Here is a 13,737-nt window from a genome sequence, read left to right on the forward strand (position 1 = left end):
ATTCTGGGTGAATGAATAGTCTAATCTCAGCACCATCCACACCAGGCTCACAAAGCGGTTCTTCTGGTAGAGATGATTGTTCCTCCATGTTCTCCACATTTAGGTCGAAGAACCTAATACTTGCATGTCTTCCCCTTGAACTGGAAGGCATATCGACATTCAGATCGAAAAAGCTCGCAGTCGAATGCCTCCCCTTGGAGCTTGAAGTCATCGTGTCAAATGGAAACTGCACAGATAGTTGCGTTGATGTCATCTCCATATTAAGGTCAAACGGATTTGTAGATGAATGCCTTCCCCTTGATCTAGATACGATGTTGCCATACGGATTGCTCATCGACCCACCTCGGTACATATCGTAAGGAGTTACGGATGAATGTCTCCCCATTATGGCATTAAAATCATTACACATTACTGTCGTCGGACTGTCAACTTGATCAACTTGTTCAGCCAGCCCATAGTGGGAGCTTAATGATTGACCCCGAACGACACGCACTTGAATAAAATTTGCATACATCTCAATATCGACGTCTGAATAATTACTTTGAGCTTCAACCATCATTTCAACATCATCATTGTTCAAAAGTTTGAACGCTGTATAAGTTAATGGCAACAATGATGTTGGAAATCTGTACTGCAACGACGACATTCTTCTACTACTTCCAACATGAATCTTCCTCGAAATCTTCGTTATCAGCTCATCAAGAGTTATGTTTCTCTTCAATGATATTTTAACACGCTCATTTGATACGAAAACAACGCCGATTTCATCTTCTCAAAATTTCACCATCATAATAAACAATAGCTTAAAGTCGGGCCATTCTTTGAGTTTAAAAGTGCGGCAATATTATATCTGTAAAAAAAACAACTGAAACAATGTTGATTAAATAAATAATATATGAACAAAAATATAACATAATAAATTTTTTTACACATAAACGTAAATAATTTAAATAATATAATTTTATATTATTACATGTACTGCAAAACTATTTCGACGTATATTCCCGCTTTCTAATTTTACAAACACAGAAATTAATTGACAACAATTAGTATAATATTTTTTCAAATAATCATAATAAACAATAAATATAATAAAAAATTATCACAAAATTACCTTATAACGAAAAATCGCACAAACTTCTGAATAAAATATGAGAAAATTGTCAGAATTACTGACTCGTTGACGGAATTGTTGTATTAATTTATAAGTTGAGAGGAGAGATGTGAGAAGATGTGAGGAACTTAACCCAGGGGAGAAGGATATTTATAACCGAGAAAAGTTGTAACAATTATACAAGGCGCGGTACCTACCCCGCGCTATATATAATTATAAAGGTCAGGCGAGGCCCCTAACCCGCGCTATACCCTACGTGGCGTAAGGCGCGCCCCAGGAGCCGCACTATACCCACATGTAATCCATGTCAGCATAAGGCGCGCCTTACCCCACGTGACGCCAAATCAATGTATAACACGTTGCAGGGGGCGCGCCTTACTGCAAAGGGTGTTAGATCAAAAAATATAATCTGATCGATGTTAGATCGATAAATATAACAATCACCAGTGATTTTTTGGGGGGAAAAAACCCATTTCTGGGCACTTTTACCCTAAAGTATTAGCAAAAAATAAAATAAAATATTAGCCATAAAAGATAGATATAAGAACATAAATATTAAATATATAGTTTATAAAGAAAATGGAAGTCCTTATCCTAATCTCCCAATGTCCTTGCTTTGTACTTGTCACTGTACTCCAATGTACCTAGTCTAGGGATAGACGAGAAAGAGGCGGATGGACACAATTGTCTCTTTTAAAAAAATAATTAATATATATTTTAAATTGATAATATAGTTTTATCTTTTAAAGTTTAATGTCTAGATTTGTAGTATTTTAAAGTTTAATGACACAATTAATACTCATAATAAAATTCATGGGAAAGAAACACCCACTATATCACACAGTTAACCATTTAACCGGTCAATGTTCTAATTAAATTCGAGATTAAAGTTCAACATCAAAATTAAAGTAATTTAAAATTTAATGGTAAAAATACATGAAACCTAAAATTCAATGATATTTTGTATTCAATAATTGGATGACCAAAACGGAATCACATGAATAAGTAGGTGACTAAATATGTAGTTTATCTATTATTATCTTATAGCCGTTAAAAAATAAATAGAAATATTGATGTGATAATTTTTTATTTTATTTTCAATGATGATGTGACATTACCTTATTGTGATATGTCAGCACCATTGTTAGTTTCTTAACGGTGTGTGACTAAAACGAAACCGAAACATAATATTATATATGATTTTAAAGAAAAAAATAGTTAGATGACCAAAACAAAATCATGAAAATAAGTGGGTGACTAATACATAGTTTACATGCTATTATTATAAATAAATAAACTACTATGTGGTGATCTTTTTTATTTTATAATGGTGATATGACAATATCTTATGATGACACGTCAATATTATCATTAATATTTGAACAATGAGTGACTGAAATAGAATCAAAATGTAACATTAAATATAATTTAAACAAAAAAGTTGGCGACTAAAACAAAACCACAAGAATAAGCGAGTGACTATATACATGATTTACCCATTATTTTTTAGCCATTAAAAAATAAACAAAAATATTGATGTGGTAATATTTTAGTTTTTATTTTTAATGAAGAATTGATATTATCTTATATTAACATATTAAAATCATCGTTAATTTTTTAATAATATATAATTAAAATATAACATTTAATATAATTTAAAAAATAATTAAATAATCAAAACATAATCTAAAAATAAGTATACGACTAAATATGTATTATTTTGCAGCTCCTGGAAGAAACAAACGTGTTAACTGCCTTTCCCGTGAATGCTCCACCTTTCCCTCCCATCTCACCGAATATTCCTCTCAACGATCCCTTGCTTCTTCCTCTATATATCCCCCTCTCAAACCCTAAAACAAAACAAAAAAACCCATAAATTTCCACCAAATTAGTGAGAAACCAACATCCACAAAAATGTTGAGCGAATCATTGAAGAACAAGTACCAGCCATGCGAAGAGATCGGCCGAGGCCGTTTCGGCGTCATCTCTCGTGCCTTTTGTCCCATCACCCAATCATCCTTCGCCTGCAAAACCATCGACAAACGCCTCCTCTCCGACCCCACCGACCGTGAATGCCTGGAAAACGAGCCCAAGATCATGACCCTTTTGTCTCCCCATCCCAACATTGTCAAAATCCACGACTTGTTCGAATCGGAAACCACCGTCCAACTCATCCTCGACCTCTGTCAGCCGGTCACCCTATACGACCAGATCCTCCAACGCGATCTGTCCGAACGCAAGGCCGCTTCTTACACTCAACAGCTCATGTTGGGTCTGGCTCATTGTCACAGGTACGGCGTCGTTCACAGGGATATCAAACCCGATAACCTTTTTTTCGACTTCAGGGGGAATTTAAAGATTGGCGATTTCGGTTCCGCCACATGTTTGGGGGAACTCGGCACCTCCCATGGATTGGTGGGTACGCCGTATTACGTCGCGCCGGAGGTCGTCATGGGTAGGCCTTATAACGAGAAGGTCGATGTTTGGAGCGCCGGCGTCGTTTTGTATGTCATGTTGGCCGGCGTTCCTCCGTTTTACGGCGAAACGGCCGAGGAGATTTTCGAAGCAGTTTTGAGAGGGAACTTGAGGTTCCCTTCGAGGATTTTCAGGTCGATCTCTGCCGAAGCTAAAGACTTGTTGAGGAAGATGATTTGCAGAGACGTTTCCAGGAGATTATCTGCAGAACAAGTCCTGAGTAAGTTCTTGAATTTTTAATCTCTCTGTCATTTTTTCATATCGAAAATCAATTAAACAAAAAACCCCAAACTTTTTCATAAAAAAAGTGAATCAAATTGCTAAAAAGAATCTATCTTTTTGTGAAATGCAGGGCACCCATGGATCTTGAATGGAGGAGAAACAATTTCAATGGATTGAAAAGAGCAGGGAATTATCATCAGTCAAAAGAATACCATAAGTAAAAAAAGAGCTTATCAATGTAAATATAAGCCTATCAAAAGGGTCCCCCAAGCTTTCCTCTTTACCAAGCAAAAGTCACAGTCCAGTTTTCCAGTGCCATGGAGTTTTCTTCACATGGTGGGGACCATCAACCACCATGAACCTACCAGTCTTCCATTAATATCAAATTTTGGTATCTTTCTTCCTGTTTTGCTGTTTGGTTGAGCAATATAGAGTGTACATAGATAAAATACAGTAGGCTTTGAGAACTCCACCTCCTGTACTTATGTTTTTGTTAATGAGTATGAAGGAAGCGAGACATATGAGAATCTCTTGTAATCATCTTCTTTTTTCTTTTTATCTGAGAAAATTTAAGTACCTAAATAAATTTTAAGTTTTGGTATCTGATTTTGATGGGACCTTTTTCTGGGAATCTTGAACTGTCCATCTTCTTTGTTTTGATGGATTCAACTTCAGAATACTGAAACAACATATTGGCTATGGGAATCTGCAGATTTGTTGTAATTGTCAAGTGCCAGCTGACTTATTCTTCCATATTGACATTTGACAATTTATGTATGTGAAATGAAATGAAAGATTTCGCTTGCAAATCTTTTTCAAAGTCATTTGTAGAAGAAGCTTGCCACTAAAGAATCAAAGAGCAAGCTTTGCATGTTAGCATATGCTTGGTTTATTCCCTTTCTTTTTTGTATTGAGTCCATTTAGTGGTACCAGTGAATCTATAGCGATTTCTATATCCTTCGATTTTTATAGTCCATCGTCTGATGGGGATTGGAACTAAATTATAGTGCTACACTCGTCATTTTTTCATGATTCATCGTTCGAATTGATCGTATGTTCACTGGAGCTATACCACATCAGTTCGTCTGTTAAATTTTTAATAACGAAGTATTAAAATGAAGTAAAAATTAAATATTATGTATAATTATGAAGAGAAAAAAATAAGTACTAAAACGAATTAAAATTTATTTAGGTTACTAAACCCAAAGTTTACAGATATTTCAAAATTAAATTTGAATCCCAATGCAGATAATACCAGGACTATAATATTTTATTTATGAAGATAAAATGTTCAAAATTAAAAGGCAGGAATCTTTAACATCTGGCATGTGAAAGTGGGAAAATAAAAAATGCAAACCAGGTTAGGTTTGAAGGCGGGAAATACTCACGTGCGGCGTTTAATATACGGCTAAAAAAATGGTACCGATTTTATTATTGTTATGTATAATAAAATTAGTAAAAATTATCGTAAACATTATTATTTCTACTGATTTTATTATTATTTTGACATTTTACCAGGTTTCTTAACAAAACCGGTAAAAACGTTACCGGTTTTGTTATTGTTGTGCATAACAAAACTGGTAAAAAATATCGAAAACATCATTATTTCTATTGGTTTTATTATTATTTTGACATTTTACCGGGTTTCTTAACAAAACCGATAAAAGCGTTATCGGTTTTGTTATTTTTTTTACCGATTTTGTTATTGTTAGGCATTTTACCGGAAATGTTAAAAAACATTGATGTTTTAGGTAGAAATAATAATGTTTTAGATAATTTTTACCGGTTTTGTTATGTCCAACAATAACAAAACCTGTAAAAATAGACTTTTTAACAAAACCGGTAAAAATTACCGGTAAAATAGACATTTAAAATTATATCGATCACAAAAACATCAAAACTGATAATTATAATGTAATAAGTAAATTTGAAATGTTACCGGTTAAATATACCGGTTTAGTTAGAAAATAGGTCAATATAAGCGCTATCTAATATAAGCGCTACATAATATGTTATTGTACTTGATAATATTTCCGACTAAATATCTATTTTATTATATAAGCGCTACCTATTACATTATATAAGCGGTACCTAATATGTTATTGTACTTGATAATATTTTCGGTTAAATGTCAATTTTATTATATAAGCAATGCCTATTAGCGCTACCTAACATGTTATTGTACTTGATAATATTTTCGTTTAAATGCCAATTTTATTATATAAGCGCAGCCTATTAGCGCTACCTAATATGTTATTGTACTTAATAATATTTTCGTTTAAATGATATAACATAACCGATATAAATTTTAACCGATCATTTATTTAATCAATCACGTTAAATTATTAGCTTTTTTAGCAGAACTTCCCTATGAAAGCAAGTTGCAGTATCCACTACACAAATATTTTTAATTAAAAAATAAAAATAAAATATAATTATTCCTACACGACAATGTTGTCATTCAATTTTCTGTTCATGTGTCTTTGAAAATTTAATTTTTTTAAAAAAAATTGGTAAAAGGATTCCCATTTAGGCATAAAGTAATATACTATTAATCAGTGCAGTAACATATCAGCACGTAGTTGATATAATATACTTATAAGGTTTCACATGCATAGCACATGACATCTTTGATAACTTATCACAGTTCTTGTTGATCACATAAATTGTTAGGTTTTTCCATATCTTATATCATCTTTTGTGTGTAATTAATTATATGTTGGTTCAGTTGAATAAGACTCATCCGAGTTTAAAAATTATTGAATAGTCTCGAGGAGTTATAAGATAATATATATTTTGATTCTTTTTTAGTTTATGAATAACGTATATAATATACACACATTATGAAGATAATTGTTTAAATCTTAGTTTTCTATGTAGGGGTGAACAAAATTCGACTCGACTCGATTCATAATTTCATAAACTTAACTTGATTAGACAAAATTCAAATTCGAGTTATAAAATATAATTCAAATAAGTCGAAATTTTTGGTAATTAATGGATTGATTTTCAAGTTTGAGTCGAGTCTCTCAACTCTGCATTATATGTATATCACATATGAAAAAAATGAAGAAACATATATGCATATTGTATATGGTTATAGAAAATCATTTAAAATGAGGTTAAATAGTATCATAATATTATAAATATTTAGAATTAAATTTAAACAGAAACTCGAATAATTCAATTCGACTCAATTTTCATAAACTCACCTCAACTCGAAAAAAATTTAAATATAGTCTAAGTTATAAAATAAGACATGTCAACTCTAATAACTCAATTTTTTTTACTAGACTCGATTGAATGCTCACCTCTACCTCTATAAATAACAATGTTCTCTTTTACCATTAAGATCATTTAACGAGTTTAGTTAATAATTATTCTCACCATACAAACACATATGTTCAAACTTGAATCTTATAATAAGAATAATATCCTCCTTTATCACGAATTTCGGTCAATAAATTCAACTCATTCACATATTTAATCACTTGTTTAAGACTAGTTATGAATTTTAAATATAAATACTTAAGATTAAAGAGATATATATATATATCAAGTGGAGGGACCAAAACAAAAGGAAGAGGGGGAGATAGTTAATTTCAATTACTTCTGGGAATAAATTTTCTCAGTAACCAAACATGTACTTTAATCAACATATCCATTCATCAATGAAAGAGAATAGTGCCCAAATGCATGAATGCCATGTGCCAACTGCAAAATTTAGGTCCCTCCCATGTGTGATGCCACACTTTTTGAGTTATTTGTGGTTGCCATGGACTCGACCATTCATGGTCTTTGTCCATATTCATGACTCCTTCTCTCTTCGATACTACTTTCTTGATTTAATTGGCTAAGGCTAAATTATTAAATAATACATTCTTAAATTTTTTTACTAAAATAATATTTAAAAAACTTTATTTTTTAAAGTAACATCTGACGAAGACATGTCTACGTGACGATACCTTTTGAAAGGATATTCCTTAAGAAAATGTCTTTGTTTACATGACAAGTTACTTGAAGTATAAACATAATTTATGTTTTGCATGTGACATATTACGTAAAAGATGCTGTCATGTAGGCATGCTTTTATCCTATATGGCAAAAATAAGTGTCATTATAGAAAATAAAGTTTTTTTAATGTTATTTTAGTTAAGAAAATAAAACGATATTATTTTAATAATTTAACCCTTCCTTAAATTGGTCTAAAATACATAAAACGGAATGCATTTTTTTATTTATTATTTTTATTTAATCATTTTTATTTTATTTATTGATCAATTATTCGAAATAGATACTATATTATTCATCATAAAGACGATTCACTCAATTCAGTTTGTTTCGTCCACAACGTCAAGATTTAAATATCTAATTCTACTTGAAAAATATAACACATATCTCACTAGACTAACTGACTGTTATTAATCAAATTTATTTATCATAATAATATAAAATAGGATAAAGTACACAAATGGTCCCTTAACTATAGAATAATGCTTTGTTGAGATCCAGACTATTAAAAGTTAGAAAATAGTCCCCTGACTATGGGATTTTGCTTTGTTGAGTCCTTTGACTATTAAAAGTTATAAAATGGTCACTCGACTATTTATTATGTTCTAAACTCTTTCCTTTTTGTTAAAGATTTAATGGTTGTTTAAGTTGGACGTGAACATGTTGATTGAGATATGATAGCCGTTTGAGATTATGAAATCAATTTTTTTAATAGTCGGGTGATCATTGTACCTTTTAATAGTCGGGGACTCAACAAAGCAACACCTTATAATCAGGGGATCATTTTGTAACTTTTAATTGTTGATGAACTTAATAAAATAGCATCTTACAATCAATGAACATTTGTGTACTTTACCCTATAAAACAATAAATTCATAAAAATGGAAAACAAAAATCATTAAAACAATATGTTTTGTGAAAGAACGAGAATATATAATTTTCTGTCAATAATATTTGATGATTAAAAGATTGTATCTTTTTAAATTTCTGTTAACTATTGAAACATACACTCTATAGACGTTGCTACTTGAACCCAAGATCTATAGAAAAAATAATATATTGTTTATCATTGAGGTCGTTTAATGGGTTCGAATATAGAAAAGATGTTAAAATCTAATAATTTAAAAGAAAAATAGTGAAGAAAGGGGCAGACATAAGTGGTTGAGGTAGGGGGGACAGTATCTGTACACATTCATTAAACAAAATTTAGTGTTAAATACATGAAATGACAAAATAATGCTTGATATTTACATTGAATTTGCCAATCCTTCTAGAACTCGTTACATATTTAGCTTTGGAAAGAAATAAAGAAAGAAAACAACCATTTTCTTTCACCATTGATAAGCTATCCCTCGGTCTTTTCAATTAACCCACAATTTTACATTGGATACTCTTGTTTAAGACCGTAAACGAGTTAGGTCAAATTTGAGTATTGTTGAATTTAATTTGATTTAAAAATATAAAATTGAACTTGATTTTAAAACTCACGAGTTTAAAATTATCAAATTCGGTTCGAACTTAAAATAAAATATTGAAGCTCGACACGATTTGAAAGTTCGTGAGTTTAAAATTTATAAGCTCGACTCGAGTTCAAAAAAGTTAAACTCGAAATATTCTCAACTTAACTCGATTGAAACTCAAATTCGAGTCTGAATCTAAACCTTAAGCACATGAAAACCAATATATCCCGTATCACTTATAACTCTACTCTCATTTCTACTTTTTATTACATTTTCCCTTTACTCTTAGATTTGGATATTATTGAGTATCTATAATAATATGATGATTTTTGTACGATTAAATTACGGAAGAGATAAGGGATGTCATTGTCAAAGTTAATTGATGAATATAACAAATTGACAAGAAATCTGTTGTTTTTCCACCTAACTCTACCGTATGTTAATTGGTCACTGTTTCTTTTGTTTTTATTTTTAATAATACGATATGATTTTAAGGTATATTTGTTTTATTTTTTTAATGGTTGACAATACATAACTAATAGAGAAATGACCATCCAGTTCAGTTGGTAGAGCATAAGGCTCTTAATCTTGGGGTCATGAGATCGAGTCCCACGGAGGTCCATGGAGGGCATTTTATAATTCGGAGATCTCCTACGGAAGCTGTTCTTAACCTGGCGTTGGGGGCAGCGTATTATCCTACCTCCCTCTTACCTCATTATATATGAGAATAAGGATCAACTAATTTTTAATACATAACTTATAGATATAATTATTTAAATTTAAAATCTTTAAAGATAACAATAATCTCTTTAATTAGATCGTTTAATAGGTTAACTATTTCTTTTGTTAATTGGTATTTTATGCTCCTTCCAACATATTTTTTTCTTGCATTCTATTGCTAGTGAAGCATAAAATATGATATATTAAAAAATTAAATTTATATTTTTTTTGTTAATTTGTTATATATATATAGGTTATAATCTATTTACACAATATAAAACTCTTTAGTTTTACATAGATTTATGATCGTTAGATGATTGAGATTGACCCATTGTTTTTCTCCCAATGAATATCTTATAATTTCCTACTATTAATCCCAGCCCCATATATATATGGATAGGATCTAATCACACAATGTAAAACTCTTTTAGTTTTACACAGACTTAGAACCATTAGACGAGTGAAAATAGATGATTGAGATTAACGGTAGGAAATGAGAAGATGTTCACTGAAAAATACGGAGTTAATCTTAGCTATCTATTTTCACTCATCAAACGATTCTAAATTTACGTAAAACTACAAAAAAAATCTTAGCCATCCATTATACTCTATTTTTTAAATTGATTTGTAAAATACCAAAATTAGAATAATAAGACTTGTAGGCCAAAGTTAGGGATGACTAATTTGTGTAGTCCTTAGAGTGTAACCTTTCCAACTCCTTTTTCTTTGTTGAGAAGGCTTGTTGAGTGGTGGTTTCTTCTTTTCTTTTTGGTAAAATTTTATGCTCAATATTTATATAGTGTTTATTTAATTCATATATTTTAATTTAATTATTAATACATGTATTTTTAGATTTTTAAAATTTATCTCTATTCCTTTTCTATTTGGTTAAACTAATGATTAATATTTATACTATGTATAAATTATGGATTTGGCTAATGTAGTTTTTAACTTTTGAAATTTAGGTCATAATCTAAAAAAGAATTCTGAAATCTATTAAATTTAATTTCATCGTTAGTCATATATTACACACTGTTTATAGGTTTAGTTTATATTCTTCAACTTGATAATTTTAAATCATGTAATTTAATTATATTATCTTTGTATTATTTGGAGTAGGATTGAAAGTTTAAATTTCAAAAACTCTAGGAACTAAAATTAACTAAACTAGAGTATATGAAATAAGTCTACAACTTGTGTATAATGAATGTATTAACTATATAATTTGACCCTTTTTTTCTTTTTCTTGGGTAAAAAGTACTATCCAATGAAATAATGATTTTCGAAGAGGACGGGTAGGACAATCATTACCTTAAATTTTTAAATTCTCTTATATTTTAAAAAAAATTATATATTTTTTTTATTGATAGTTTGTTTTCATCTCTTAAAATATTTGACTGCCCCGACCCGAAACTATTTTCCTTAAACTCGACTCTGCTCCGCCTTGCCCCTATCGTGATTTTTAAGTTAAAACCCTTACTAATGATAAAAATAATATATTTTAATAATATAAAAATAAAAATCGCTAAGATATCAAATATATTATATGTATAAAAGGATAAATTAATCATTTATATCGAGTCGGATCGGGTAGGTTTTTTCACCTTAAACGCAGTCTCGCTCCGCCTCGAAGTTATACACTATATAATCTGCCCAACCCTAAACCCAAAATTTTTTAAAAAAAGCTCTTATAATGTCGGGCTTTGATCACTATACAACATATACATATTCTACATATGCAATTGTTCGAACTCAGGAGCTCAAAGAAAAATAATATTCCTTTAATCACTAAAAATTAGATCACTCAATAGTTCCATAATTGTATAACTGACTCTATTTTTTAAAACTTTACTTTCAGGCTTTGATCTCAACCTTTTGTCTTAAAAATAATTAGGCAAGATAACAAATAATCATTTGAAATTAAAATGCAAATTGTATATTAAAATAATAATTTAATGATGAAATTGAGGTTCGAGTTAGAGATGATTATTTTATAACTTTTTATAATATTTTAAGTTGAGTATATTTTTTTTCATTTTTAGTCTTAAATTAAGATTTTTTTATAGAAACCGCTAATTTTATTTTAAAAAAATCCAAATTACAATGAAGGTTTATAATCACAACTGTAAACTAAACACATAATAAGAATATTTTTCCTAAACACAATATAGTCACTTAAGATCACACAAAGACTGTATAAGGAAAATGTTAAAAAATCTAACCAAATAAACTCGAACAAGAGTTAAATACAAACATATCTGATTGCATCGACAAGCGAGCCACAAAAGGGAACGAAACTATTGAAATATCATCGACAAATCGCAAATCAGAATCGAACGATGTAAAAATACTATCCACAAATACAAATCACAAATGCAAATTCAATTTGAGAGTCTAAAGTATGGAAGATTATCATGATAACAAATAAAAACCATATTGATCAGTCTTAGCGATGTCAAATTCAACTCTAAAAAATAAACCAAAACAATGGCCAGACAACCAAAAATGTGTCATATAGGCATAGGAAAACATGTCATAAAAGCAGAAGAAGACATGCCAAAAAGGAAAAATTATTAAAAATAATAAAAACAAAGAAAAACAAAAATACACTATAATAAAATAAAAAAATAATAAATATTAACGGTTAACAACTGACACTAAAACTAATACCGTTGTCGATCACAAATATATAAAAAAACTAACGGTGACTAAAATAAAAGGAAGAGAGCAAATACGCTTCTTTTTTAACTTCCCCGTAAAGTTCTCGAGAAAATAATAAAAGAAAAACAAGAGGAATAATAAAAAGTGCATGTGCTTATACCTATATTACATAATAAGTCGTATAATGTTTGATAGGACACATTCCCATTTGGAATATGCTCTTCTTCTATGAAAGCATCTTTGACTTCTTACACATTAGGCCGCCGACCTCGGAAAATGCCACAAATTCAGGTTAATGTTTGAATATACTTTTTTTATTTATTAAAAAATTGTGAGATTTTATAATCATTATTTTTTAAATTACAATTATATGAGTTTTTTTATTTATTAATTTGGGTGGAATAGATTGTTAAAAGTTTGAACCCCGACTTTTTCTAGAATATTTTAAAATATAATCTTAATATTTTCTACCATAAACTCCTTGCTAATGTTGTGGATTTTCAAAAATAAATTATAATTTATTTAATTAATTAATAGCAAGTTTATTTTTAAATTTAAATTTGTTTCATAATGTTTTATATTAGTTTGTTTATTTTTCTAATTTATATCATAATAATTATTTTTAAATTGACTGAGTTGATTAAATAATTTAGAATGCAATATTCCAAAAAAAAATTAATACTTATTTTTTTAAGTGAGTCGGATATAGATACTCAAGCCGTTAAAAAATGAACGTATGATAAGATTCTTTAGTTATGGGTCAATCCATCTTTATCAATGTTGATTTTATCGTTCAAACCTTTGACATTCCTCTTATTAGTGATATTACTAGTAAAAATCCCTTTATAAATGATACACGAGTCTATAAAAATCAAGTCACCCACTTTAGCCACCATGATTAACCTCTTCACTTGATATTTTCTCATGACATTTAATCTTGTGACATTAAGTACTCCATCGTTCGTAAGATCGATTATTGCTGGATGAATTGCATCAAGACGTCCCATAAGCTTCACTTGACCAACTCAATCTTTAATTTGGTAGGTATCTTTAAGGTCAAATCTTGTCCGAATT

At 29.8% G+C, this 13,737-nt stretch overlaps 1 protein-coding gene across 1 annotated transcript; it reads left to right on the forward strand.

Moving 5' to 3' along the window:
* The first annotated feature begins 2,992 nt into the window (after positions 1-2,992).
* On the forward strand, positions 2,993-4,028 carry LOC120201978 (phosphoenolpyruvate carboxylase kinase 1-like). Its single transcript, XM_039202478.1, has 2 exons — positions 2,993-3,809; positions 3,942-4,028. The coding sequence occupies exons 1-2, from the start codon at positions 3,029-3,031 to the stop codon at positions 3,986-3,988; spliced, it is 828 nt and encodes a 275-aa protein (XP_039058409.1). The 5' UTR covers positions 2,993-3,028; the 3' UTR covers positions 3,989-4,028.
* Positions 4,029-13,737: the final 9,709 nt, after the last annotated feature.

This window comes from Hibiscus syriacus, unplaced genomic scaffold (assembly GCF_006381635.1).
Source record: "Hibiscus syriacus cultivar Baekdansim isolate YM2019G1 unplaced genomic scaffold, ASM638163v2 tig00008138_pilon, whole genome shotgun sequence".
Classification (NCBI taxonomy): domain Eukaryota; kingdom Viridiplantae; phylum Streptophyta; class Magnoliopsida; order Malvales; family Malvaceae; genus Hibiscus; species Hibiscus syriacus.

Coding starts and splice junctions, on each gene's coding strand:
- LOC120201978 (XM_039202478.1), top strand. CDS start 3,029: ATGTTGAGCGAATCATTGAAGAACAAGTACCAGCCATGCGAAGAGATC. Junction 3,810..3,941: donor ATCTGCAGAACAAGTCCTGA/GTAAGTTCTTGA, acceptor TGTGAAATGCAG/GGCACCCATGGATCTTGAAT.